Source organism: Chaetodon trifascialis, chromosome 11 (genome assembly GCF_039877785.1).
Source record: "Chaetodon trifascialis isolate fChaTrf1 chromosome 11, fChaTrf1.hap1, whole genome shotgun sequence".
NCBI lineage: Eukaryota > Metazoa > Chordata > Actinopteri > Chaetodontiformes > Chaetodontidae > Chaetodon > Chaetodon trifascialis.
The window spans coordinates 11,103,593-11,131,446 of NC_092066.1; the positions used below are offsets into that span (position 1 = coordinate 11,103,593).

General features: G+C 43.9%; 4 protein-coding genes across 7 annotated transcripts; 3 read left to right on the forward strand and 1 right to left on the reverse strand.

The window, feature by feature from the left end:
• The first annotated feature begins 440 nt into the window (after nt 1-440).
• On the forward strand, nt 441-11,296 carry prkacbb (protein kinase, cAMP-dependent, catalytic, beta b). The gene is made up of 10 exons (XM_070973794.1): nt 441-759; nt 4,521-4,582; nt 4,910-5,038; nt 5,276-5,374; nt 5,474-5,556; nt 5,635-5,761; nt 5,847-5,942; nt 6,401-6,523; nt 6,628-6,792; nt 9,800-11,296. The coding sequence occupies exons 1-10, from the start codon at nt 714-716 to the stop codon at nt 9,923-9,925; spliced, it is 1,056 nt and encodes a 351-aa protein (XP_070829895.1). The 5' UTR covers nt 441-713; the 3' UTR covers nt 9,926-11,296.
• Nucleotides 11,297-12,128: 832 nt separating this feature from the next.
• On the forward strand, nt 12,129-13,848 carry exosc4 (exosome component 4). Its single transcript, XM_070974762.1, has 3 exons — nt 12,129-12,319; nt 13,000-13,206; nt 13,324-13,848. Exons 1-3 carry the CDS (start codon nt 12,149-12,151, stop codon nt 13,681-13,683), a joined length of 738 nt encoding a protein of 245 aa, XP_070830863.1. The 5' UTR covers nt 12,129-12,148; the 3' UTR covers nt 13,684-13,848.
• Nucleotides 13,849-14,486: 638 nt separating this feature from the next.
• gpaa1 (glycosylphosphatidylinositol anchor attachment 1) lies at nt 14,487-19,013 on the forward strand. Of its 4 annotated transcripts, none has more exons than XM_070973786.1 (13): nt 14,487-14,563; nt 14,985-15,069; nt 15,192-15,371; nt 15,682-15,793; nt 15,899-16,046; nt 16,135-16,236; nt 16,346-16,542; nt 16,652-16,848; nt 16,982-17,135; nt 17,335-17,406; nt 17,495-17,691; nt 17,891-18,061; nt 18,153-19,013. In XM_070973786.1, the coding sequence occupies exons 2-13, from the start codon at nt 14,996-14,998 to the stop codon at nt 18,394-18,396; spliced, it is 1,848 nt and encodes a 615-aa protein (XP_070829887.1). In that variant the 5' UTR covers nt 14,487-14,563; nt 14,985-14,995; the 3' UTR covers nt 18,397-19,013. The 4 variants fall into 4 exon arrangements, with proteins under 4 accessions (XP_070829887.1, XP_070829885.1, XP_070829886.1 ...); XM_070973784.1 differs by having other exon boundaries at nt 14,505-14,563; nt 14,912-15,069; XM_070973785.1 differs by having other exon boundaries at nt 14,531-14,563; nt 14,956-15,069.
• Nucleotides 19,014-19,250: 237 nt separating this feature from the next.
• On the reverse strand, nt 19,251-26,680 carry sharpin (SHANK-associated RH domain interacting protein). Its single transcript, XM_070973787.1, has 9 exons — nt 26,202-26,680; nt 23,076-23,250; nt 22,158-22,250; nt 21,924-22,065; nt 21,745-21,835; nt 21,382-21,667; nt 21,085-21,188; nt 20,196-20,294; nt 19,251-20,092 (listed from the first exon to the last, which is right to left on the reverse strand). The coding sequence occupies exons 1-9, from the start codon at nt 26,463-26,465 to the stop codon at nt 20,033-20,035; spliced, it is 1,314 nt and encodes a 437-aa protein (XP_070829888.1). The 5' UTR covers nt 26,466-26,680; the 3' UTR covers nt 19,251-20,032.
• Between the last annotated feature and the right edge of the window lie 1,174 nt (nt 26,681-27,854).

Consider the following 27,854-nt stretch of genomic DNA (forward strand, 5'->3'; position numbering starts at 1 on the left):
TATGTAATGCACATAATCATGCAGCATATGTGCACCTAATAAAAGGTGTAACTGTCATGGGGTGAACGTTTATAGGACCACTTAAAAGCAACATGCCTCAGGCCTACTAAACACTGAAATGACTCAAAATCATAATAACGACAAAATATTAGTCTTTACGCCATAAAAACACACCTGAGGGTGCGTTTATACCAACCGCATTAGCAGCAAAGTGCAAATCAAACAAAGACGCCTGTCTAAGTTATATTTAGCCTCCGGTAAAGTCGGCAAACGTGTATTCAAATGTCATCCCATATCTGTGAATGCAATCGTGATGCCTCAAAAACGCGGAAGCCAAGTCAAGTTTGGTATCTTCACACACACATCTCTGGCCAATCCGGATCCGAACCATGCCGTGAACGCAGCACAGGGCTGAGGGTTGGGGGGAGCAGCCGAGTCCGAAACACAAGTGACCGCTAGCTTCATGTCTGCCACACAGGCATTAGTGAACTAGCGAGAGCGGAAATCTTTGACAGGAAAGAGGGAGAGACAGAGGGAGAGCGAGGGGTCCCGCTGGAAGGGATACTAGGCTTTATTTCCGTACGTTTGAACCGACTAAAAACATCGATTTGAGGTTCACCTATTTTAAGGAGCCCGGGAATATCAGCCGTAGGAAGGTTAGCTAGCCACCGCCATCTCTTCTCAGTCGGAGCGACCGCCGTGTCTTCCACACCATGGGCAACGCTGCCACCGCCAAGAAGGGCAACGAGCTAGAGAGCGGTGAGTCCGGACTGTTGTTTGCCCTCGGCGGTGTTTTATGTTCTATTTAGGCATTTGACACTTATCAAGCCTCCTCTATGTGGACAGCTAGTCTGTTATAACACTTAAACTGTCCTGAGTGGCAGCTACAGTAAAGCAGAGGAGGGCCGTCCGTCATCCCCCGCTCGGTTATCCCACCAGCGCTGCAAACACTCGCCCTTTAGTCATCGATAAATGACCGTGCAGGACATGTTAATGTGGTTTTTGCACGTATAATTAGTAGAAGGCCTAGCTAAGTTTGCTAGTAGCAAGAAGACCCCGTGGATGTTGTGGTTTTCTTGGCTGCAAGGGGGTGGGGAAGGGGAGCAGTGACAGTATTAACAGCCTGTTAAATCCTGTTCCTGAGACGTGAAAGCAATGCTTATCGATAGTTCCCCCCCTTATTGATCATTTCACACGTTACGAGCCTGTTTTCATGCCAACTGGAGCACAAGAAGGATCGAGCGTGATGACCAGCTAGCCTGCTAACTTTAGCTATGAGTGGGGGGATTAGCCTTCAGAAGGCCCCTGTCATTTCATTGCCTCTTGATGGTGGTAGCTGTTCAGGCCTGTACACTCACACAGTTATCTGTGGCGTGCAGTCACCTCCCATCCAAAGCCTTAGATAGTAGCTAAAAGTCTCCAGGCTAGCATCACCTCATCCCCTCCTCCGTGGTGCCATCCTGAAATTGGGTGAATAACAATCAGGATGAGGTTGTTCCTGCATGTCCAGCCGCAGCCTCAGCTAGCTGTATCAGACACAAACTTTGCACTGATGGTCTTAGAATTGCAGCAATAAATCACAAACCCTTGAGTAATTGTTATAAATAGGCAGTAAATTTGACTTGGAGGCACTGTGGGACTGTTTCAGCCTCAGGCTTCGCTGCCACATTTTATTCTAGGCAACATAAACAAAGCTTTCCCTCTGTACAGCACTGTGACCAAATATGGTGAAGAAATGACAAATGCCCTCTCTCCATTCATAAAACTGGGACCTACTACTGTCTTCCCAGCATATACACACACGCCCACACAAACACACTTGAATTGTGACCCTTGTGTTCATTTAGAGCCCCCCTCTCTAATCGCGCTGTGATACAGGTCCATCATGGCTCACTTCTCACATTCAGCTCGTCATTGACTGGAGCAGCTTGTCATCAGACCTTCGTCAGAGGATAAGGGGTATTACAAGCTTTGAAAGGTTTGACGTAACTAGGCCTAGGCCAGTGTTACTTTGCACTCGTATGCTTTGATGTGTGCAGCTTGTCATAGTTGAGCACACCATGTGATAAATCATAAATGTTCGCCTATGGCTGCTTGTAAACGCCTAAGCTGTAGGTGTTTATTATTTCCTGCAGAATTAATTGCATATAATGGCCTAAAATTTGACTCTTCTGCCCTGAAATTGTCGGCTACTTCCATGCATTTTTGCCATGTTAAGCATGCAGAGAGTCGCATGTGTTCAGTTATGCACTTAGTTTGTTTAAAGTAGCGTCACTTTATGATGCAGTGAATATGTTGCTCTGAGATTTATGGACCTGTTGAGAGAGACCAGGCAGACACTGTGAGCAGTGCCAGCCAGAGATACTCAGACAGACAGAGATGATCAGATCAGCAATAGTTCCCATACTGCCAAGCATTTCTTTTAGTGTTACAATGATCCCTAGATCCTGCGGCGTGGCTAACTGTTAAACCTGTTTAAGCTGACACTGTGCCCTGAGCTGCAGATTTACCTGCAGTGTAGCAGCTCTGACAAGATGACCGGGTTACCTACAGCACTGTATATAAACTAGAGTACCTGTGTTTACTGTATATAGCTGCTATTAACTGGAACAGATGGAACAGCCCCAACGCAGTCACACTTGCCCAGCGAGATTCAACAGCTGCCATCATGACACCTATTTTATTTCACTGTCCCCACGTATTGCATTTCACTCTGCAATATAACAGGACGACTGACATAACTGAACCGCGTCACGCTTGTCTGGATTTTGGTAATGCTGTCAAGAAGGGTTGGCTGGCTTTGGACCATTTGATTTGACGATTAGTCAGTTGTCAGAAAATTAATCAACAACTACTCTTTTCTCGACTAATTGTTTAAGTCGTGTTTCGTGTAAAAATACCAAACCTTTGACTTCTCAAATGTAAATCAACCTGAGAAATGAGGCCAATGTTGAAGTGCAAAAACTGCAGTTCCTTGAATGGCCACTTGAGGCTGACTCCATGTTTACAGCCATATTAACAGCCTGGTACAAAAAATGGCTTAGCTAATTTGCCTGTTCATGACTGTACAGGGATGAATTTTTATATTTAACTCACTCATCTGAATTTTATTAAGGCTTAAAGTTCTGCCTAATTAAGGGCGTGGCTGCTTTGAGTGACATCTAGCCGCTAGGCTTCACCTTCGAGTTTGGCGGATTCAGGCGCTGCCAAGATGGCGACGATCGGAGCCGCTGTCACAGAGTTTCACGATGGCTCTTCAGAAAGCTACGGGCGACGTCACGGACACTTTTATACAGTCTATAATGTAAACATTTGTTGCTTTTCCTTGATGAACTGAGAATCTGAAACTTAGGAGGTGACACTCGCTTGCAATCAATTGGTTATCAAAGTACTTACAGATTCTTTTTTTTGTCAACTGCTAATTGTTTAAGCTGTTTTTCTCAAAGCACTCTTTGTAAAATTAGAGCTGTTATGCAGAGAGAAACTGCCAGATGAAGATGCAGGAAATGGGCCCTCAGTATAAGTGTTACAAAAACCTAAATCTTTGCAGTAAACAGTACATTTTGTTCTCTAGTGTGGAGCGTTATCTTATCAATCTGACCTAATATGCACGACTGAATTTCTGCTGCGCGGCAGTTTCGTCCACCTGTTCTTCGAATACCACAGCAGACACTCAGTCTATGTTTAAATTCCTCAGGTGAATGTCAACTCTGTTTTCATTCCTGTTGCTTTTATTCACTACATATGCTTCATGTTTGTTGATGTGATATACTTGTTGTTATGTACATGAACTCTGTATTTCTCTCTGTCTTCTCTTCCGTATCATCACCATCCGTGTGGGTGATTGTTCCTGCAAAACCTTGGTGATCAATAGAGACTTTTGGTATGCTCATTCCTCCAAAAGATGACCAGAATGGCAGAACGGCATTGGTCTCATTGTGACGACTCGCTACATGTGCTTGCTCTTATTGTGTGCTTTGATAATAAGTCTGTCTTTTCGTTATCCGCATTCTCTCAATCTGGATTTCCCATGCATTGGTTTGTCTTTGCTTTCCATTTTTATGCTGTGTTTTGATACTAGCCTTCCCCCAGACTGTGTTAAGTGATGCACAAGATGCTCAGGGAAACCTCTCCCGTAATTCTAAGTGTTGTGTTTCCCCGTCCCCTTGGAATAATGCTGCTAAATAACAAACAAATACACTGAGCGTCTTGGCATGCATCACTTGTCTGCCTGTCTTGGATGTTGTTGTTTTGTGTTTGTGTGCTTTGTTCTTGAGAACAAAGTGTGTGATATTTTTAGCATCCCATTTAATTTATATCCAGATGAGAGTTGACTTTGCCCGTATTCTTCTCCCGTTGATTTACAGTTGAATTTCCACTTCCCACATTTTTTTCCTTTCCCCTTCCAGTACGATAGCGTTTGGTCTTTTTGTCAGTTTGACCTAAAACCCAAATGTGTTTACGTCACCAGACGAGAACTGCAGGCTAACTGGGTCTGTCTTTGCCCCTTTTTGTTTTAGTGAAAGAGTTTCTAGCCAAAGCCAAAGAAGATTTCTTACGGAAATGGGAATGCCCACCACAGGTAAGGATGATGAAACTTGATATTTTTGGCACAGAGCGCTAAAGGTGACCACTCTGTTTCAGTCCCAACATGTCTTATCTGTTTTATTATTATCAGCATTTTCATCAATCATGTAACGCACTTTGGAACTTTTGTTTTGAAAGGTACCATATACAAAAAGTTTATTATTCGATGTTTATTATAGATGTGTCATGCACCAACCTCACCAAAGCAAATTCCTCGTATGTGTAAAATCGTACTTGGCAATAAAGCTTTTTCTGATTTCTGGTTTCTGATTTTATTATTATTATTGTCACAGAGTAGGCTAACAGGTTGTTCTTTCCATAGAGCACAACGTGCCTAGACGACTTTGAGAGATTAAAGACCCTGGGTACCGGCTCGTTTGGAAGAGTCATGCTGGTGAAACACAAAGGAACAGAGCAATACTTTGCCATGAAAATACTGGACAAGCAGAAGGTCAGTGGAACATTTTCAAATAAATGAATGCTGTTGACACGTGCGGTGAATTTTCACTTCACACTAAAACCTTCTTATCTGCCTAAAAATGACATTAAGCCTGTTGTCGTTGTTACCAGGGGACACAAGTGAAATAAATAAATAACTCAAAGCTGCCTTTCCTGCGCCTGTTATCTCTGCTGCGAGAGTAAGTGAGATTTGCCCGACAAGGTCAGCTTATCTCTTTTTATCTGTCAGGTGGTGAAACTCAAGCAAATAGAACACACATTAAACGAGAAGAGGATATTACAGGCCGTGAGCTTCCCCTTTCTCGTCAGACTTGAGTATGCGTTCAAGGTACGCTGGGCTTTTTTTTTTTTTTTTAAGATTTTTAAATTTAGTGTCTGAAATTTTAGTTTTGAGCATGCTGTAAGCATCTTCTTTCGCTTTCCGTAGGACAACTCCAATTTGTACATGGTGATGGAGTACGTTCCAGGAGGGGAGATGTTCTCACACCTAAGACGAATTGGAAGGTTCAGGTGAGTATCACACTGTCTGCTCGTTTCTGCTGTGTGTTATAACACGCTGCTTTCAGCACCGTCTTTCCTCCTCTGCAGTGAACCACATGCACGGTTTTATGCCGCCCAGATAGTTCTGACATTTGAGTACCTCCATTCACTAGATCTCATATACAGAGATCTGAAACCCGAGAACCTTCTCATCGACCACCACGGCTACATTCAGGTGAGCTGCAGCCAAACAAATGCTAATGCTGCTCCGTCCTGTAAGTCCACACTTTGACCATTCTACATATGCTCCTGACCTCTAGGTGACAGACTTTGGGTTTGCCAAGCGGGTAAAAGGCAGGACCTGGACGTTGTGCGGGACACCGGAGTATCTGGCGCCAGAAATCATTCTCAGCAAAGTATGGAGCTCCTGTTTTTTGTTTTGTTTTTCTTGAGTAGATTGTTGTTCCTCTTGGTAGATGACTGAAACTGAAACTGATCCATATTTAATAATGTTTTCCAGTACAGCTACAAAGGAGTTTTAAAGCAGAAATTATGCCAAGCGTCTTTATTAAAAGTCAGGCTTTTTTCTAGTCCTGCTTCTATGCCTGCCGAAGCAGAATCCACTCTAAAAGAGGAAGAGATACCTCAGTAGACCATAAGTGCAATGCTATCACTTTTAACAACCGGAAAGACTCACTCTACACTATGACTAACAGTTCTCTCCACTGGCAAGTAAACCTACAGCTGGATGAATACGAATATCCAGGAAGTCACTCGCCAAAGTAGACGAGTCAGGTTGAAGAAAGAGCAAAGAGAAATGTACATCATAAATGTATTATTTCTCAGACTATGGCTGGGTCTTGGGTCTTTGTAGGGCTATAACAAAGCTGTGGACTGGTGGGCCCTCGGAGTCCTCATCTATGAAATGGCAGCTGGCTACCCTCCATTCTTTGCAGATCAACCCATTCAGATCTACGAGAAGATCGTGTCTGGGAAGGTAAGCAGATGTTTGTTTTTGGATTTTCCTACATGATGGAAATAATTAGGTGTATACGTGCATGTACAAACCCATAGTTCATCTTTTTTTCCCCCTCTTTCTAGGTGCGATTCCCCTCCCACTTCAGCTCTGACTTGAAGGATCTGTTGAGAAACCTGCTGCAGGTGGATCTGACAAAACGCTACGGCAACCTGAAGAACGGCGTCAACGACATCAAGGGCCACAAATGGTTCGCCACAACAGACTGGATCGCCATCTACGAGCGAAAGGCAAGACACCAGTGCACATTTTGTCATGACTCCAAACACTGTTACCCCTATAAAAACAAGTTAATTAGATATTGATTTGTTGATATTGATTCTTTTTTTCCCTAGTAGATAAGTTCCCGGTTAGGATGCCCCAGCCGTATTATTTTATATCATTTGTTTGTAGAAAGTTATCTGAGTCTGTACTGAGGTCAGTTATGCTTTATGGTCCCGTGCGATGGTCGTCATTTGCAGCTCTATGCTTTGCTTGAACGTTAACAGCGATTTCACAACTGGTGTGTCATAGATTTTTTTTATTTTTTTCCACTTGGAAATCACCCAGCTCCACCGCTGGATGTGAGCTGTGATAATGGAGTTCTTCGATTAATCGAAGCAGATATTTAGCCCAGGCTTGATCTTATTGATCTGTTTAACCTTATTATTATACAGTCATGCTGTGTTTTCTTTCTAAAGCAGTGGTGGTGGAAGCTTTTTCCCTATCAAGGGCCATTTCAATTTTTATGGCATCCTTTGTGAGCCATTCTAAATTATTGAGTGCGTATATCACACTTACCTCCAATGCGATGGCTGGAACTGCTTCTCTTTGGCGAGGCGTCTGATGTCAGATGGTAGTGATGATGAGGCTACTCACAGCTGTTTTTTCAGGTCACTCTTTTTCCAGGTCTTTGCAAGAGTCAGTTTTGAAAAGAGCTGCTCCCAGTAGTCGGGCTGTACCAGTATCTGTTGTCATATTGTATTGTATCCCCTCAAAAAAGGAGAATCTTTGTATTTTTGTATGACTCACGCGAGTTTGACGGCGGGATCATTTGTGTGTCTTCACCCCAAACAGCACTGCGCCATAAGCTAGCGAGCAACAGCGGGTACCAAGAGTGTGTGTGCCTGTGTGTGTTTTCAGTTTAGCCTCTTACTGAACTCAGCACTCACCACACTCCCGTTCGTTCAGGCTCTTTTCTTTTCCCCTTCTTCTCTCTGTAAGTCCATGAAGTAAAGTACATTTCCCCTCCAGTAAGCAGTAAATCAACAAAGAGAGACTAATTACAGCACAGGTCGGCACCTCCGCGGCTCGCTGTTGCAGACAGGTTGAAGTGAAGATTAATCCACTTTTTAATCCCAAAAGTTTAAAAAAGGAAACTGTGAAGCTTCAAAGCTGAGTCGCAGGTTGTCCCAAAGCGAGACGCGAACTTCAGTGAGTGTCTCTGCAGAATGGCAAAATCCTCATGACAAACATGGAGTTTTTAGAACTTGCGCAGAGGGATTTTGTTGCACTGAGCTTTGAGCTCGTCGATGCTTTGCAGTTCGTTGTAGGTTGTCATGCACATCTGCTGGTTCCACATTAAATGGCATAGCAAACATGCTCAGGTCCTTTTGTTTCCTTTTCATGTCCTGAAACCTCGCACCAATTGCCCGGAGGAGTTTCACACTCATATTCAGATGTCACAGCAGGCTTTTGTTCTTGCAGTGGGAGTGGGAGCATGCACAGTGTTTCCTGTTTCCAGCTGCACTTGCCGCAGCTTTAATTCAGCTTCAGATGATTTCACGTTTGAAAACAGAGAGCTGAGAAGCTGCTGGAGCTGGAGGTTCAGATCTGAGAGGTGCTTGGTAATGTCCACCACTTTAGACTGTCGTGTTGTAGAATGCGACACATTTTCACTCACATTTTCTTTTGTCTTTAACTTTTTTTTGTATTTATGATTGTCTTTATGATTATATGAGACTATATTTAGATTATACTGAGCCAACTACAAATTTGGCAGAAGATGGTAATGTCTATCCTCATGGCACGTTGTCTTGAACTTTGCAGAGGACCTCAGGTGTGCTCAGGTCGCTCGGCCTGCACACAAACACATCCCTGTATGTTTTTTAATCCTGGCTAAAGCCGCATCTTTCTGTATCTTTCCACCTTCATTTTCTTTTCTCTGACAGCCAGACACACGACATGTTTAGTAAATACACAGCCGAGGGAGGTGGACTGACAACTTTGAAGGAGTAGCACACCAAAGACCCGTGTTTGTGTCATGTCGAGATTTAGCCTCAAAAGATGCCAACATTACTCTGCACTGGGTGCTGTCTTGAAAACATGGAAACTGTGATGCACGCAGAAATGACACTGACATTTATTGACAATAGACTGATTTTAACCTGAGAACAAAGGCTCGGCAGCTTGAATACTCAGGAAATGGTGTGTAGTAGCAGTTCAGCGAGGCTCATAAGCTGTTTCATATCAATCACAGGTTTTTAATCAGTTAAATGTTGATCACGGGGAGAAGGAGTAAGTGAATGTAGAAGAGTTTTATTAGGAATTATCTGCAAAAGGTTCAACTTCACAGTGTGGTTAAACCGCTGGCAATAATCTATTAGTGTTGGTCCATCTCAAACAAACAAGTGTGAAGTGTGAAAAACCACAGCCAGCAAAGGTGCTTCTTCAAACCAAGGTTAACAAGCATTTGCAAAGCAAAATCCATGACATTAGGTACGTTTTAATGCTGGGCTGTGCTGAAAAGCTGTCAGACAGAGGGGGAACACGTGATAATTGTTAAAATGGGGATTGAAGCACACACTTTCGAGTAGTTTCTCCTCAAATTCATTGGGTTACACTTTAGCGCACACAAAAAGAGAGAGAAGTTCAGATCCTGCATACTGTGTTACCTGGCAAAGCGCCTCGTGAAGCAGACCTGATTGTCAGTCTTTACATATTTTGTTGGATCCAGCTCCCCAATTCCAACATCAGTGTGGAGGCAGACCCTCACACCACACACACCATCTGACAAGCACTCCCTTTAAAGCACATGGACCTCCTTAAGCTGTCAGAATTCAGTGTATTTTATCATCATTTGTTCTCGCCAGTATCTCGATGCCTTTTGACAGGGTAAGGTAAGTTGCTGAAAGTCCTTCCTCAGAGGAATAATACAGGAGAGATTTCTCTTTCCCTTCTCTGTCAGCGGTGTTCTTGTGATTGGCAGTGTAGACATAAGTATGAGCATTAAAACATGTGTTGCTCCCGTTCCTGCAGGTGGAAGCCCCGTTCATACCAAAGTGCAGAGGCCCGGGGGACACCAGCAACTTCGACGACTACGAGGAGGAAGAAATCCGCGTTTCTGTTACGGAAAAGTGCGCAAAGGAGTTCGCAGAGTTTTAGGATGCGCGAACATGGATAAATCAGGGAAATAAGGGGATCTTTGCACTCTTCTAAAGACTTGGGATGGAGCAGAGACCATCGTTTTTCAGATCTACTACATAGTCCCTTCATTCCGTCAGGCTGAATGAGGTCGCCATGATCCTTGGGTGCCGATAACCTCTCACTGTCACGTACACCTGCGTATTAAAGCAGACACACCACTTTTTCTTTTTTTTTTGTACCTACCCACCGTTTTTTTTTTGTTTGTTTGTTTGTTTTTTTACTTTGAAGCAGTTAGTCTTGGATGTTGTTTCAATTTATGAGGAAAAACTGAGACAATGGCCAGTAATAGTCCACACATTGTAACTGACTTGTTTGACACGCAGCTCTGTGGGTTGTAGACCGCTCCCTCTGGTCGTCAGCGGTGTATATTTAACGGTCTGTTACACGTCCACTTCACATTGGCTATTGTAAAATTCTGGCCAGCTTTCAGAGGTGGCATTCGTCCTATGTGCATATCTGTCAGGTTTGTAAGACATCTGAACACGCTGAGTGTTGAAAGCATGACCAAATAGAAGACAATGGGTGACACAAGAAGAGAGGTCCTCTCCTTTCTTTGCTTTTTGCCCAGAGAGCCGAGTCCTCGGACCCCCCAGGGTAACATCCGTTCACTGTCTTCTTGGTATTCTGACCCAGGCACAGCAAGCCATCGCAGAAAATGACAAACCTTGTTACGTTGTAAAAGGCAAATGGATTTGTTTGTTTGATCCTTTTGGATCGGTCAGTTACATGTAAAATTTGTCATTGGGTATCTTACTATTTTTTGTCGCTGTGTCTAACATTATAGTCATATTGTCCCTAGAGTTCAGGTCTGCTTATAAAGACCCTTTCTTCTGAGTCTGTGGAACAATGCGACTTCAGTCAATGGGGAAGAGTGAGGTGAAATCCTTGTGAGGACTTTTATTGAGTGTAACGTAAACTTGAGAAGGTTGGTGTGAATAGTGTTGCGGCTTTGTGCCTCAACATTGTTAGTGAGGCCTTTAAAAAAAATATTTGTAATGTATTAAATTGAAGATGTTTTAAAATCTTAAGAAACAGGAAAGCAAAACTGCATCGTTACCATAGTCGCCCTGTCGCCGCCCCAAACCGATGTCTTTGGTTCGTTCTCATCAAAGAATGTAGATTTGCAACTTATAGGTATGCATATTTGAAAGCTTTGATTTCAAGGTACAGTTTTCCTCACAGTACACTGGTTAAAATAAAGACTGCTCCTTTGTATCACATGTAACCCTCTTATTGTTAAACTCATGACATCATACGTATATTCATTGTTTCATATATGTTTTTATTTATACACATTAGAGATGCTAATAAATTTTATTTTTAAAAGTGTTGAAGTTGTGTGACTGTCCGTGCATCGTGAGTCTCGACTGTCGTGCAGTTCTGTTCACAGGTCTGAGTGTAAGCACAAAGAAGTCCAGAGTAGCTGAGAAATGTTGGATCATTGACAGGTGACCAGCAGCCCTCAGAAAAACACTTACGAGTCACTTTCAGCACTGTGAATATGGTCACATCACCGTTTGTAGTTCTGTACTTTGGTGCAATTACACAAAGAAGGAAAATCCACAGTTACTAAAATGTGCCATTTGGGATGTCCAGGTACTTGGGAACACTTCAGAGACACACACACGAAACAGTTATGAACTAACTTTTTAAATTATATATATATATAAAAAATAAACCCAGTGAAAGAAAATTAAGTCAGTACAGTATCTTTTCATAGTTGCCATTTTAATTTAGTGTAGAACTGAAGAAATGAACATTCATGCAGACACAGAGTATCAAATGTGAGAGACTATAATAAGTAAATAATAATAAAAAGAGGATCAATTAACAGTGAGAAAGGTAAAAGAACAGTTTAAGGACCAAATAAATTTAAATTATAGAGAGTCCTATGACTATGTTTTTTTTTTTTAAGGTTGAGTTAAGATTTTATTTCAACTAATGAGGAAGGCTTGTCCTTAAAGTTTGTTCCCCCATTTAATGTAGAGAAAAATGTCTTAAACACATATGTTACTTACACTGAATGATAACGCTATTTAAACGCACACTTATAAGTATAACGATGGCAAAACTGGCAGTTTTGGGTGTTCTTGCTTGCCGTAGTCTCTCCATTGAGTGGGTGTATGGGTAATGTAGTACAGCGGCGGACACGTGGGTCGTTGCGTTAAAGTTTGCGGAAACATGGCGGGCTTAGAGCTGCTGTCTGACCAGGGATACCGTTTAGATGGAAGAAAAGCCACCGAGCTGCGGAAGGTCCAGGCCCGGATGGGTGTGTTCGCTCAGGCCGACGGTTCCGCGTATTTAGAGCAGGGAAACACGAAGGCTTTGGCTGTGGTTTACGGCCCACATGAGGTAAGTGGCATGGAGGGAGCCAGGCGTGTTAGACAACAGTGAGACTGGTACTCACTCCAGAGGAAATGTCAGTCAGAGTCATGTCAGGATGTTTTGTTGCCTTTAACAGTCCAGTGCGTATTTTGAACGTTCACATAATGCGGAAGGAAGCACAGAAGGAAATTTCAGATTAAAGGTCAATCAGTCAGGATGAAAACATCATCCAGTCTAAGTGTTTTGTTTAGTGAGGAAAACTGGATTGACGTTTCTAGATCAATCACTACTTTATTAATCAGAAATACAGATAAAGTACAGATCAGTTAAGTATTTCTTTAATTTGTAAAATAAGAAATAATGCCCATCGCAAGACCCAGAGCCCAAATTATTTCTGTCCAGCTGCTGTCAGACTTTACAGTCAACACAGGTTCCAGTGGACCGTACACACAAAGTGACAGTATTTAGTATGAGCAATAATGTGAATTCCACAACTGTCTCTTTCACTTATTATATGCATTTATTATTATATTGTACTGATCCTTCTTACTCTGTCCTCTTTGCTGCTGTAGCACTGCACATTTTCCTGCTGTGTATTGGATTGCATTGGATTTCCCAGGTGTGCAGGAGTGTTCTGTAGGAAGAGCAAATGAGATCTTAATTGATTAGTAAAGGACTTACGCAGGGACATGTTCTGTCACCTGTAGATGCGAGGTTCTCGCAGCCGGACTCGTCACGATCGAGCTGTCATCAACTGTCAGTACAGCATGGCCACGTTCAGCACAGCAGAGAGGAAGAGGAGACCACACGGGGACCGCAAGTCTACGGAGATGAGCCTCCACCTGAAGCAGACGTTTGAAGCTGCTGTGATGACCCAGCTCTACCCACGCTCTCAAATAGACATCTATGTCAAGGTTAATGTGGAACAGTGGGAGGGGGAGTTGAAGTCTTGGGGTCATCCTTGGGGAAAAATGCTAAAATTAGGATTTTTTTTTTTATTGATATGCATGAAAACTTTTCTTTCCGAACAGATTCTGCAGTCGGATGGAGGAAACTACAGCGTGTGTGTAAATGCTGCCACTCTGGCGGTGATTGACGCTGGCATCCCCATGCGGGACTACGTGTGTGCCTGCACGGTCGGGTTTGTGGATGAGACACCTCTCGCTGACCTTTGCTATGCAGAGGAGAGTGGTGGAGTGAGCTCTCTGGCCTTAGCGCTGCTGCCCCGAGGTGGACAGATCGCTCTGCTGCAGATGGACGCCAGACTACATCAGGACCACTTAGAGGCTCTGATTGAAGCTGCCATGACAGCCTGTAAAGGTGTGAGCAAGGTGCTGGATGAGGTGGTGCGACAACATCTCAAAGAGGTTACTGTGCTCTCCGGAGAGTGATGCAGTGAGGACAGGTGAACATCTAGACTGTGCTTTAAGTGGCAGACTGGAAAGTGTTTTTGGACTTAATGGAGATGTTGTTTTTTTTTTTATATATATAGTCATGGCAATTACATTTTGTACAGTAAACTAATGGTCAAGCGAACAATAAATATGTTAACCCAGCATCATTTGTGCTTTGCATGTTCATTTGTGAGTGGTTGCATTAGTTATTCAAGTATTTAAAGGTACAATCGTGAATCTTAACGCAAGCATAATGGTAGCCATGAAAATAATATAAATAGTATATAATTTCATATATAATTTATTATGTAATAATATGATTGAAAATAACTACAAGAAAAGATATGGAGCAATTAATGTTTTAGATGCTTTTAAACTTTTGTACATCAGCACTGTTTGTAAACAGCAATAAAACAGGGATATTGTCAACTCCTGTATAAGGTTTGAAATACTTTTGGAAACAAAATGCAACCCAAAAAAAAAAAAATTTTCTGTAACTGAAAATCTGAAATTGTTTATTTAGGATGCATACTTACTTACATATATTATTTTTAAAAGCACCGATTTTGCCTTTAAAACAGACAAATGGTTCAAGGTGATTTTTAAAATCTGAGAAAGTGCAGTAGTATAACCTTAAAAATTAATAATAAATACAGTTATTTTTTCATTTATCCTTACACTGTAATTATTTATTTTCATGAGATTGAGTTTTTCTTCCCTATTTTTCTTTATTTTATTCCCGGTTTTTTTAACCGGAAGACGGTCCGTCACATTAATGTTTCCACAGGAACAAGGAAATCGAAAACATTTAGCAACTGCTGCTGTGAAAAAGCCCCTCCTCTGCAGGTGGATGTGACCAGCTGTACCCGGGAAAGAGGTATGTCTTTATACGTATTATGTGAAATATTGAAAAATTAACCACGTAACTGTGGATAATAATGACATTCATCTAGGACAACGGTTTAAAGCATTTTACCGTCTCGTGAAGCCAGCCAGCCAGCCAGCGAGCCAGCCAGCTAGCTAGCTAGCAGCAAGCTAACCGTAGCTGTCAATGGGTATTAAGACAATGGGTGACAGAAAACAATTTGTCAGTTCGACCTGTATTGAAAACTATGTAATGATCCGCATATGAATATTAGAGCTGTCAGATATAGATAAAAGTCATGCTTTTCAGTCTTGGGCTTTATGCCTTTGTAAAAGTTGGTCTTGAATTATGTATTTCAAGTGTATAGGTAATAGGTACAGTTACAGTGCGTGTGCTGCCTTCAGGATCCAGTGTATCTATTTAACTGTTGCAGAGGACGACAACATGGGACTGCTGTCTGACCCAAACAGAAGACGGGCTCTGATCAGCCTGCTAACCCGCCTCAATGCCCCAATCTGGTGAGTTTTTGGTCATATCACGATTTATATGCCAATGTGAAATCTGAGATGCACCCAAAGTGCCCCTGGGCTCATAACTTACACAATTTCTTTCATTTTATTCCAATCCTCCTAATCCTTAGTGTGGTCTGCTACTTGGCGGGTCTTGCCTGGTTCATGGGGTTAGCATTTGAGCCATTCACTCTTCGGACATACATGTCAGAGAATGCCATGGGGTCTACCATGGTGGAGGAGCGCTTTCCGGCAGGGGAGAGGGCGCTGGCCACGGCCAGAGAGTTTTCAGCTCATAAGAAGAAAGCAGGGTAAGCAACACAAAGCTGTTCAGAAACAAAGCATGACATGAGTGAAAAAGCTGATTTGATCATTATGACTAGTTTTCAATGGCATTGAGGGTCTTGTACTAACCTGTGCCAAATACGATGGGGTGTTATGAACAGCTGGCGCTGTTTTTTTTGTAGCTTCAGACCAGTCTATTTTACACACTATTAATCATAACGTTGAGGTTTGTGAGCAGATTAACAGTAGATGTCCGAGCACAGTGCACTTGACAGGGTTTTGAAATTTTCCCTTTTTTTATTTCACTGTCTAATGTGACCAGTTGTTTCTCTGCAGTGGGATGCCAGTGGATTGGCTGGTGAAGACCATGCAGGATCGGGGTCTGGAGGTGTTCACCCAGAGGTTCTCTCGCACGCTGCCCTTCCCTGATGAAAACAAAGAGAGATATGTATGTTTGTGATTTAAGGCTTACAAATTACTGATATATTTTGTGTGTATTTCTGCGGATATTCCATGACTCCTCTTCATCTTATTTCATCCTCTCTCCTGTCAGATGGTGAAAGGCACAAATGTATATGGGATCCTTCGAGCCCCCAGAGCGCCACGGACTGAGGCCCTGGTGCTGAGTGCCCCCTGCACCCCAGGCAACAACAACAACCAGGCAGTGGGGCTGCTACTCGGCTTGGCACACTACTTCAGGAGTGAGTAGAGAACCCACGGCCCTCTCCGCCATTTGAACAATATTGCAGTGACATCTCTTGTCCTAAATTCTGCTGTATTCCTGAATAGATCAGATATACTGGGCCAAGGACATCATCTTCCTTGTGAACGAGCACGATCTGATCGGAATGCAGGCCTGGCTGGAGGGTTACCACCACACCAACACTACAGGTAATCACTAGCAGGAACTCTCTTGAAGTGTTGGTTGTCAAAGCCAATTCATGCAGAACTCAGAAAAATCATTCCTCAGTTAATCTTTCTTCTGAAACGACATGTCCAGGTATGGACTGGTCTCCACTTCAAGGCCGTGGTGGTTCAATCCAGGCAGCTCTGTCCCTGGAGCTCAGCAGTGATGTCGTCACCAGTATGGACCTGATACTGGAAGGCCTCAATGGCCAGCTCCCAAACCTGGATTTAGCCAACCTCTTCTACGCTTTCTGTCAGAAGATCGGCGTCCTCTGCACCATCCAGGGCAAGGTGAAGGCTTGTGATGAGATGGAGTGGAAACGAAACATGTGTTTGGTGAGCAGAATGGTCCGAGGTTTTCTCCGTGTAATCTCGCCTTTCTCCGTGCATGTTTCTACAGCTGCAGAGGAATGACTGGGACACCGTGTCAGGCTACAGCCATTCAGTCCAGACCATGATGCTGATGGTGATGAAGCAGGCCAGCGGGCGGTCTTGGGGGGATCATGGTCTTTTCCTGCGATACCACATTGAGGCTGCCACCATCAAGGGCGTCAACAGTTTCCGCCAGTACAAGACTGATGCCACCACCATTGGCAGGTCAGAGCGAGTGCATGCTGACTTTTTGTGTTTGATTTGAATGTTTTTGTGTGTTTTTTTTTTTTTGTGCAGATTTGATGCATTATTGCTTATTTAGTTGTTTCTTTTATTTGCCTTCATGAATATCCTCTAGGCTCCTGGAAGGAATGTATCGTAAGCTGAATAACCTCCTCGAGCGCCTTCACCAGTCCTACTTCTTCTACCTCATGCCGTCCCTCTCTCACTTTGTCTCCATTGGGTACTACATGCCAGCCTTCGGCCTCCTCGCTGTCATCCTGCTGCTTCGTGTATCCTTTCAGTTATTTTACTTTCAGTTTGATTTAATACAAAAATACGACAGAGAAAAAGAAACAAATGCACACAGTGTGTGTGTGTAGACCTACCCTGATCGCAGCCCACGTTATTGATTGCATGTGAACAGATTTCATTTTAACACTGCTATTGGTACGCACTCGATTGCCAGATTTGCCCTTAACAACGTTGCAGGCCTTAGACCTGTGGGTCCAACTTGCGACTCCTCCACCAAGAACAGAAGATGGAGTTGCTGACGCTGAGCAGGTTAGATGCACACACATTATGGTGTAGAAATTTGACTATTTACTTAGGCCCTTAAATCACCACTTTAATCAAATGTGCCTCCTCTCAGATGTCCAGTCCAGGAGTGCTGTCGGTGTTGACTCCTCTGGTGATCAGCCATCTGACTGGAGTAGCTCTGTACACCCTGCCAATCCACTTTCAGGAGATGGCTGTGGAACACTTCCCGGTGTCTGAGACCGAGGCTGTGGTCCTGACAGCTATAGCTGTTTACACGGCCGGCCTGGCTTTGCCTCATAACACACACAGGTAGCTACACTCAAATTTTTGACACATGCATTTTTAATGTTGCATATATGAACATTGAGCTTGCACAAACTGCTTTTGTGAACATGCAATAACATATTAACAGCAAGAAAGTTGCCACATCGTGTGTGACAGTGAAGTACTCACACTCACACATGTTTAAGTAAGATTTTTGGCCCTGAGGTTTTGCTGTTTGTTGTAGGCTGCTGTCAGGCGAGGGGACGGAGCAGGGCTGGAGAGTGCTGAAGCTGGTGGCTGTGCTGTACCTGGCCGTGCTGCTGGGTTGCACCGCCCTCATCAACTTCTCCCTGGGCTTCATCCTGGCTCTCACCTTGGTGCCTGTGGCCGCCTTCGTCACACCCCACGTTCCAAAGTAATACACCTGCATAGACTCTGTGGTCGCTGTTGCTTTGCGCTGCTGTTTGTCAGTCAAAAACCTCACTGCCTTCCTTTTCTCCCCTCAGGGTTCTATCAGCCTTCATCCTGGTCATCCTCAGCCCAGCCTGCACACTCCTCTTTTCCGTCTTCTTCTACCAAGAGCTGCAGGAAATGCCCATCAGCTTCCAGGAAGGTTGGTTACTCTACCTGTCAGTCATCTCGCAGGGCATCCTGGACCACTTCCTGTTCGGCTCTCTGGTTTACCCACTCATAGCCCTGCTGGTCTATCCTTGCTGGCTGCTTTTCTGGAACATCCTCTTCTGGAAGTAAACGCCAGTCATCCAGGACTACTGAAGGCTTTCACAGGAAGAAAAACCCTCTGAGGTGTCTCAGGTTTGTCTTCACTGGGGGAAACGTGAATGACAGTTAAATGCACTGGAGAGTTTGGAAAAGAAGGCGGATATCTAAAGTTGATTTGGAAAGAATGCAGTGACTTTTTTTTTTGTTTTTTGACTTTTTTTTTGTGCAGTATCAGCTCCAAGTTTCATTCTTAAAACATTGGAGAAAAATCAGGTGTTCTGGATAAACTAAGCAGAGTGGACTGTTTTCTAATAAGTGGAAGAGGGTACGATCTATTCACAGGTAATCACAAGGGTCACGGTTGAGTTGCTTTGTGTGAAAGAATTTTGTTTTTTGATTTTTTTTTTGGTGATTTTTCTTTGTGGTACATAAAGAAAATGACTGCACAGCTTTTTAGCTCTTTGGTTCTGTCAGGCAGGACGGTGATGGATGAAACAGCTGTTGAAATGTTTGGGATGTCTGTACATCTGCATCTGTTAACCAAGCCTTGACCATGTCCAATATTTTTATACTTGTTTTGATAACTTTCTTTGGAACATGTTTATTTCATATTTATAAATGGCTAATTAAAACACTGAATACTGTTACTCGTGTTTCGACGTTGTTCATGACTTCTATGCAAAAGCTGCAAAAAGTGTCGGTAGCTATTAATGACAACTCGTTAGGAGAACTCTGTGATGGAAACACTGCAAAAAGAAACTAAAAGGGCACTAAAGTGAATTAGCATTGCACTTTTAGGAAAAGGTATTTGAGGTATTTCTTAGATTTTCAGGCATTTTGTATTATAAGTGCCAAGCTGACTGTCAGTCCCTCAGAGGAATAAAGCAGCAGGTTAACAGGATTTCTTTAGTTCCATTATGTTTATTCAGCTAATGCAGGTTTTTACAGTATTATGTCCTGAAAACAAATCATTCCATTGCTGTCACAGCTCAGAGGGAATTGAATAAACTTAGATCAACTGCTAAAATGTACATCAATTACCCAATGCATCTTGTTAAAAATAATACACATAATACAATGTTATAAAAAAATAAAAGCACTTGACACCCTGTGAACGCACCTTCTCTTCTCAGCTGTGGCACCAGCAGACGACACGCTAACGAGCAGAACGGGAGGGGGGCTTCACCTTTCGTCTTACTTCACAGTCGGCACAATCTGAAAGTCGCCTCATCTGCACAGAATGTGCATCGCGTCTCTCTTACCTAAAATAAATATTAGGCCGTCTGTGTTTGCATCATACATACACACACACGCTGTAAAATAAATAATGGGGTCAGGCCAAATTTAGATGTCTGTCATGGTCACGTCCGTATCAACGGTCAAAGCTGAATCTCTGTCTGCAGTTCGCCGTCGGAGCCTCGGCCAGTGCAGCTCTGTGTCATGCTACAGTGCTTCAAATGTCTCCAGCAGCCGGCCAGCTGTCAGAGGACTCTCAGTGCACTTGACAGTCTTTGTGTGAGTATTTTGTCAACATGTACGTAGCAGATTTAGCATCCTCACTCCGTGTGTGCGTGTGTGTGTGTGTGTGTGTGTGTGTGTGTGTGTGTGTGTGTGTGTGTGTGAGTGAGTGAGAGAGACATGGCGACTGCACAGCGATGGTGGGCAGTCAGCTGCTGCTGCTGCTGCTTAAACCAGACTCTCCTCGATCCTCTCTCCTTCCCCTCTCCTTCATCAGAGAACAGAAAACAGAAGAAGAGGTGACTGTCACAGAGGGAACATGTTACTAGGAGTTGTAGAAAAGTACTGATAGCCAAGTATTTCTGCAGTACCTGCTGGATGTGTGCGTCAGGTCTGGCTGTAGCACAGATTTCGCAGCCCGGACGGGTCGGCTTGTTGATGAAAGTGCATGAGGGACAAGCCCACTCCGTCTGCTCAGAGGATGACATTCACACAGATTTTAAAGAAGGAAATCATCTGGCAATTAGCAGGACTGAGATTTCATGTTCAGCTTTTTGTATTAGCTTCATTTTTAAAATTACAGCTGCATTTCCCTGCCTATGAGCTGAAGTCCTACTTGTTCCCACCATCTCTGACATCAAAGATTCCCTGTGGAGTTTTTGTTGAATGTTTACCATCACCGAAACACATTGTGTGCATCCTTGAAGCCTAATGAACTTCCCCTTCTCATCAAACATTTGCACAGGATCCATCTAAAATATTGGCATCCATATTTGCGAGCAGGTGTTTCTCTTCCTTGCTTTGACAATTTGCCTAATTTCTTGGCATGTTACTGCCACCAGCTGATGATCAGAACAACTTTAAAACGTTTAAAAGATGTCACTGATTCAGGAAGCCTCAGAACCTCAGACTCAGATCCTTGGGGAGCAGCAATTCAGCGAAGTCACTGGGAGCTAAACCATTGAGTTTATGAGAACAGTGTAACCCTGTTGGCAGGGCTGTGTGTCGCAGCATCTGTGTGCACCCTCTCATTCACTGGCATCCTTGAGTTTGTGCAAATAAAACATTGCCTCACTGTTAAAAACTTTGCTCCATCGTGCTATGAGTGCTCAAAAACTCCATGGGATACCGTTAAGCTGCTTCAGCACACCATTAAATGCATGCAGATATTACAAAAAACACCCATGACTTCATCCAAATACACAGGAGCTAAAGTTAAAATCCATCTAAAGCTCTGCCTCCTACATGCTGCGATCATACCTGTGTTTTACTGGCTTTAGTGGCGTGATCATTCAGCTGCAGATGCTCAATGTCGAGGACATCTTTGATGTCACCTGGTCTGTCGCTTCCTCCACCTGTGCTCCCTGAAGTTCACAAAAACAACCAAAAACAGGTTTATAGAGCTGTGGGCTTCCTCTTGTTTAAGTGTTAAGTGTTAACACCCCCGTCAGGTGAACGACGTAGGGGGGGAAGAACTGAATGAAAATAAGTTTCATACATCTTTAAACAGCACTACAGAAAGAAGACATGCAGAACGGGCACATTTGTCCAACTCACCCTGGTTGTTGTGGGGTAGCCTCGAGGGCAGGGTGCTGTAGCCCCGCCAGTCTTGGGAGGTGGGGCCGTTGCCTGGTGGGAGAGGTGGGGCGAGGAGGGCGCTCTCCAGGTCCTGCTGGAACAGCTGGCGGGTGATGCGGGCTTGTCGGGCAGAGATCAGGTACAGGTACGCCGTATCGCCGTCCTTCTGCACCCCGTAGGAGGCCAGCGACCTCGGCTCGGTGCACAAGCACTGACCGATCACCCAGCGCTGCACGCGAGGGTGGAAGCCGTACTCGAGAAACACCTGAAGAGCGCTGAGAGTTAATGAGTGAAAGCACAACCACATCCGTTTAATCACTGGCTAACTGACAGTTTACTGACCTGTTGCTTCAGTGCAGCCACAGTCATGTAAGGAAAGACTTTCACCGTGACGCAGCAGGATGACGAAACATCCTCCACTACCACTGATAAGCTGCAACACAAACATGGCGCTGTGAGCTGCGAAAACCTGGAAGACGCCTCAGTCACGGCGACCTTGAACAAACCTTCTCATCTCCCACCTGATCTCTCCGTCTGCGTAGTTCTTTTCCGACAGCTGAATCGTCAGCGCTGCCTTCTGTCGAGCCAGAGCGGACGCGTGCTGCGAGGCGGCCTGCGCGTCGCCGGCTTCAATGGCCCTGGCGAGCTCCAGGCACAGCTCCTCTGGAAACAAAAAGGAGGCAGCGATCAAAAGTGACATTTTTAGAGCATGTTCTGAGAGGGAAACGCAGGACGGTAAACAAAGAGAAACCCACCGGTGAGCGGCAGCGAGGCCGAGCTCCACTGCTCCATCGCTGCTGCTGTGTGGTTGAGTCTGCCATCTGATTCACATGTGTTAATATTTGCAACTGTCAGAGGAGAAAGAAGAAATGTGTTACAAAAGCACTCAAGGCACGTGATTACAAGCAGACGCCAGCACCAACTGATAGCAGTATTTATTCTAGCAGCACTTGGCTGATAAAGAAAACCTTTTTCATGTCTCAGTTGTAGACACTCTGATGCTTTTCCCTCTAATCTAACTCACGCACATTCCACTTCCTTACTACATCCAAGAAGCTACCTTGAAGGATTCTTGAAGCATCTGTCGCTTTGTGACCAAAGAGGCTCTACAGACACTCCTTCAGCACCTGTTGTTTTACTCTGAAAACCAGCCTCCACTGTGCGTTTCTACAACATTTAACAGACGGTAATGAAGAGCCTCGTGGTAGGATGCGTCTGGTCTGGTATTTTTTGCTCTTTTTTTTGGCATCTTCCCCCATCATAGGACGGGCCATCGTGTAGAGACACACGTGGACCCTGATGAGAGAGAGAGGGACACCAGACCGCCAGAACATGTTCAGGAAGAGGAGGGCCGCTGTGTAAAGCATAAATCAAACAGAAAGCAATCATTTACAAACAGATTAACAAAGTGTTCCTGAGTCCATGCAGTAGCATCCTTTATCCAATCATGTGTTCACAAAGCGGTGAACCTCGCTCCACCCTTTCATGTGAACGACTGAGCCTTTCCAGGATGCCCCTTTCATACCCAATCATGATACTATCACCTGTTACCGGTGAACCTGTTTACCTGTGGAATGATCCAAACAGGTGTTTTTGGAGCGTTCCACCACTTTCCCAGTCTTTAGTCGCTCCTGACCAACAAATTCAGAATGAGCTGATATAAAGAAACTGACCTCTATGTGCCTCTCTTAGTGAGGACATCACCACCGTGGCCCACTCCTCGGCTTCGCGGTCGCAGCGGAAGTTGAAGCGGATGCAGTCGTGGGGTGGCGCGGCAAGGCGCATCTCGTGGCTGCGAGGGGATTTGACCTCATACTGCACCGAGCGCAGGTCAAACTCTGCAATGAACTGACAGTAAAGATAACAACAACCAGTCAGTCTCCGTCTCATTCTTCAAGACTGTGTTGCTATCAGTCCTGTCCTGTTTAATGTCCAGACTAATTCTGCTCATTACTGATTAATTCGCAACTTAATTTCTCGATTTATTAATTATCGTTTAGATACTTAAAAAGTGGCGTTACAATGTCTTTGAGCTCGAAGGGACAAATTCAAATGGACTGTTTTGTCCAGCCAAAAGTCCAAAATCCAAAATATTCAATTTACTAGAAAATGTTCAACATCTGAAAAGCTGAAAAAAGTGAATGTTTGGCATTTACATCAAAAACGGCCATAAATATTTATCAGTTTTCAAAACAGTTGAAGAATAGTTTGATGTGGACTCATTTCAGCTCGACAGCATCGTTTCTTTTATTTGGAAAGAGGAAAAATAACACTGAAGGCCTCAAGTGAAGCATTTACAGTGACTCATACTGTCCTTTTGACCTTTTCTTGACCACCATTACATCTGACGTGAACATGGAGAAAAACAAAGCACAGAACGTGGGAGAAAACTGCAACACACTTTGCGTATTTGAATATTACAGTATGAGAAAAGGAAACATTCCCCTTAAATAAGTCAGAAAGCGAGTGAAGTTCTTATTCTGACAGAGAAATGAGTGTGTTTAGCAACACTGAGGTTTTTATTTTCACAAAATCTGCCCTCTAACATTCAGCGTGGGAATGGAGGGAATCATTACGGCACTGAAGTCTGTTGTGGGTAGAAAAAAGCAGAGACGAGGGATTTGCCTCCTGCCGCAGTGTGTGTGTGTGTGTGTGTGTGTGTGTGTGTGTGTGTGTGTGTGTGTGTGTGTGTGTGTGTGTGTGTGTGTGTGTGCATGTACACACACACTCTGTACGCAAAGTTCGCCGGCTCCGACAGACAAGCTGAAAGAAGCTGGGATCAAAGGAAAACCATGCAAATCAAGAAGCGCCTCGACTGTCAGGGGAAATGTGTCTGACTTGAGATTCCGCCAAGATGAAAAGCCGAGTCTGAGCCCGTCAGATTTTAGGAAGACGGCACAGTGAACTCGACAAACAGAGGAGGAAAAGTTGGGATGAAGTGAGACAGGAAGAGTGCAACGAAAGGTCAGCGTCAGGCGTGATCAAACAGCGCGTCTGCAGCTGGGAGTGATGGCGACGCTGACAGTGATCAACCACAACACTGAAATATCTCGTGTTTGTACTCAAATGAATCCCGCCGAGTCGGAGCGGTGCAGCATTTACCTCCCTGCACAGTAATAAGAATAAACTTTATTCATGCAGCACTTTTCTTAACAAGGTATTAAACCTGAAGGATCCAATTAGCTAAAAACTGTGTGAAAAACCGAACCCCAAAATATCAAGTTCACACTCAGATATGATGAGGAAGAGCAGGATCTTTCGCGTTAAAAAGGACTAAAGCAGATTGGTTGCTGGTTCATTTTCTGCCAGACAAATCACTGCAGACTGTGCAGACGTAGTTCAGCACAGTGCACAGTATCTGCCCAAAAAGAGGCTAATTGCACAGAACAGCTGGACAGCCTGAAACCAGCACAGCATGCAGCACAGACGCAGCTTCTTCCGAGCGAATGCTGATTTATCAAGAAAAAATGACTTGATTACAATTTTGCTGATCATCTGACTTCTCCAGATGAGGATCAGTTTACTTGGGCCTGAGACTTCAACATTTTAACACAAAGTCTGCTAATGAAAACCCCAATGATGCACTATTCAGCTGCATTATGGGAATTGTAGGACTACCTAGAGCTCACGAACTAAAAGTCAGCACACTTCTGCTTCTGCTGCTTCAATTTTCACCCTTTTTTTAATCAAAAATCGGTCTCTTGTGAGTCCCCGTCTGCACAGCGTGTCTCTTAAACAGGTGACAGGTCCTGCAAGGCTGGAGCGCTGGTTATCCCAAACTCACTTCTGAAAACAAAGCCAGCCATTGCTTCAAACAAACGTTTATTGTGGGCTGAGGTGGCTTTAAAGCGTCTAGGTAAAGGCACTCGTGATCTGTGGTGGCAGTAGGTGAGAGGGGTGCCAGAACTTCCTGTTCCTGCTCGCTACTGCTCCACGCTGCTATTTATGTCCGTGTTACTGTCTACATTCACAGTTACACCTGTCCAACAAATCTCCTATTTTCAGAGAAAGGCTCTCTTCACCACCACAAATGTAAATATAAAGAAGGCGCAGCTGAGAGGTAATGACAATCCACCACTTAAAAAATGTCTTACGTCAGTTTTTCAGGGTCCATCGTCTCACTGTGACCTGCTCAGGACAATTGCGAGAGTTTCAACAAGGCACAAGCGTGATGGTGTCGACACAAATGACAAATGCAAGGCTGAAAGCTGGCGGTTAGTATGTTGGAGGAGCTGACGATGGAGAGGGAAAACAGGAGGAGAGTGTGACTGCAGCTGTCTGTCACCATGTCCAGCTGAAGGTTTTCCCCTGATGATGTTATGACTCTAATACAACTAAACCTGCTGTGGTTCAAAGAGTGAAAATGAAAGTGAAACTAAAAAAGCCTCTTTAATACACTACTGTTTTGAGATCATAAAGGCTGCACTGTATTGACATTAAACTGCAGTTCTTGTCATATGAGTACTAGAAGTACTCGTGTGTAAGTAGAAGTAAATCAGGAAGGAAACTAAAACGAAAACTACACTATGTGTGGCGGATGTCTGTTAAAGTAGACCCTTGTAACACTTGAAGGAAAATCTCGGGTTTTGTTGTGTCTTTACTCTCACAAGCATTCAGTGAAATCTGGCGTGATTTTATCCACAAATCTCAGTCTGTGGGGCTGCGTGTGTTGGGGCTCCATAAAATGGCGTGTGAGGGCCTATTCTGGCACAAAATGTAAATATGGTTCATCACAACCATGTTTAAGCGCTAACGACAGCACAGCCTCTTAACACTCAGGTGTATGCGTGAACACTCACCACACTGCGGTTTCCGCTCGTGTCTCGCAGCGCCAGTCGGAACTCTCCGGCCCGACTCGGGTCCATGCTGAGCTGCAGGCGCAGAGCCTCGCTGCCCGCTCCGGGGAGGCACAGGGGCCGGATCCCGGAATGGCACACCGAAACCCGGACTGACATTAAAACAGTACTGCAGCAAGCCGTCGGCGCAGGCCCGCCGCATGCAGTCTGCTGGGACGAGGCAGGGACCGGGGCTGGAGGAGCCCAGCCGCCCGAGCTGAGAGCCATGTCGCGGGCGCCAGAGGCGGGTGAGGGTGTCGGAAGCCCCGCGGCAGGTGTTACTGCTGGCCGCTGCTTCTGTCTGGTTTATAAGGTCCACCAGTGTTTGAAGAGACCGCGTTTCTTCACGGGCAGGCTGTGGTCGTCTCCTCGCCTCGTAAGATATTCTTCCATATCGACCCGACCCGAGCAGACACGGAGCAGAAGAAAACAAAACAGGAAGTACAGCGGTACGTCTCTTATTTATGTCCGTAGAGAAACCTGGCCGAAAACATCCGACCTCACATATAGTAAATACAAGAAATACATAATTAGCATTTTATATTGTTCTCCAATATCGTAACAGCGGAAAAACGTGTAGATTACAGTTGTAGATTAAAAAGTTTTCTCTGCGTTTCTTCACACTAAGCACAAGAAGCAATTAAATAGCATAAAATAAGCAATTATGAGCAATACAACTATCAAATTAAACACAGCCATCGGCAGATAAGGGCAAAATAACACTATTTAAGTACTTTAGGATGGCTTTCACAACCCAGTAGCGTGATGACATTAACTTTGTTTTATTGAATGTTATTTATTGTATTTTATTCTGTTTGGTTTTATTGTTTTATTGTCTCTCATTGTTTTTACTCATTTTATTGTAAAGCACTTTGGTTCACCGAAAGGTTGTTGTGAAGGGCTGTATAAATAAAGCACATTTACATTTACATTTACATTTACTTGTCTTTAAATGCCCTACCATTAATCTCTTACTATGAAGGCCACCCAAAAACAGATATTATGCTTTTGATTTTGGACTGTCTTCTACAAACAGATTATTGGAAAGAGCATCAATCATCATCAGCATATGCACCTCAATTGAAAAAAGTTATGTTAACAAGAAAAACAGAAAAGTAATGAAAATCAGTAGCAGCTGGTAGTTTGACTCAATAACAGGTTTTCTGTTGTCCCACACAATGAAGATAAAAAGCAGTAAAACAGCACAAAACAAAACAGTCAAGTCAAAACAATAAAGAAAAACTACAGATTACTGCTTTACTAAAGTGCAGTTCTTTGTTGAGGTGTGTGGTACAGTAACACAAGTTTGAAGGATATTTTGGCAGCATATAAACTGTATAATAGGATCATAAAATATATCCTGAGATGGGCGCCAGAGTAGGGACTTTAGAGCAAGAGTGACATGAGCTATTTGTTTTGTGCAAGTTTTCAGCATTGTGTATGACCTGTAACTGATTGATAAACCGAATACCTGAGAGCAGTGCACTGCAGTGGCATAGTCTGACAGTCGGCTTCAGCAGGTGTCATGTTTGGCCAGGACAAAAAGTTAATATGTAACAAAAAAAGTAAAATCAGTTGGTGTTAAGTCAATTAAATGAAATAGCCATGCCAATAGTA

What these genes read in the sequence shown, in the direction of transcription:
- prkacbb (XM_070973794.1), top strand. Translation starts at nt 714, where the DNA reads ATGGGCAACGCTGCCACCGCCAAGAAGGGCAACGAGCTAGAGAGCG. An exon ending in AATGGGAATGCCCACCACAG is followed by an intron (nt 4,583 to 4,909) that starts GTAAGGATGATG and finishes TTCTTTCCATAG; the next exon opens with AGCACAACGTGCCTAGACGA. An exon ending in GACTTGAGTATGCGTTCAAG is followed by an intron (nt 5,375 to 5,473) that starts GTACGCTGGGCT and finishes CGCTTTCCGTAG; the next exon opens with GACAACTCCAATTTGTACAT.
- exosc4 (XM_070974762.1), top strand. Translation starts at nt 12,149, where the DNA reads ATGGCGGGCTTAGAGCTGCTGTCTGACCAGGGATACCGTTTAGATGGA. An exon ending in TGGTTTACGGCCCACATGAG is followed by an intron (nt 12,320 to 12,999) that starts GTAAGTGGCATG and finishes TGTCACCTGTAG; the next exon opens with ATGCGAGGTTCTCGCAGCCG. An exon ending in AAATAGACATCTATGTCAAG is followed by an intron (nt 13,207 to 13,323) that starts GTTAATGTGGAA and finishes CTTTCCGAACAG; the next exon opens with ATTCTGCAGTCGGATGGAGG.
- gpaa1 (XM_070973783.1), top strand. Translation starts at nt 14,900, where the DNA reads ATGTATTTCAAGTGTATAGGTAATAGGTACAGTTACAGTGCGTGTGCT. An exon ending in CTGTCATCCTGCTGCTTCGT is followed by an intron (nt 17,136 to 17,334) that starts GTATCCTTTCAG and finishes ACAACGTTGCAG; the next exon opens with GCCTTAGACCTGTGGGTCCA. An exon ending in GAGTTGCTGACGCTGAGCAG is followed by an intron (nt 17,407 to 17,494) that starts GTTAGATGCACA and finishes GCCTCCTCTCAG; the next exon opens with ATGTCCAGTCCAGGAGTGCT.
- sharpin (XM_070973787.1), bottom strand. Translation starts at nt 26,465, where the DNA reads ATGGCTCTCAGCTCGGGCGGCTGGGCTCCTCCAGCCCCGGTCCCTGCC. An exon ending in GGCCTCGCTGCCGCTCACCG is followed by an intron (nt 22,066 to 22,157) that starts GTGGGTTTCTCT and finishes TTTTGTTTCCAG; the next exon opens with AGGAGCTGTGCCTGGAGCTC. An exon ending in TACGCAGACGGAGAGATCAG is followed by an intron (nt 21,836 to 21,923) that starts GTGGGAGATGAG and finishes TTTGTGTTGCAG; the next exon opens with CTTATCAGTGGTAGTGGAGG.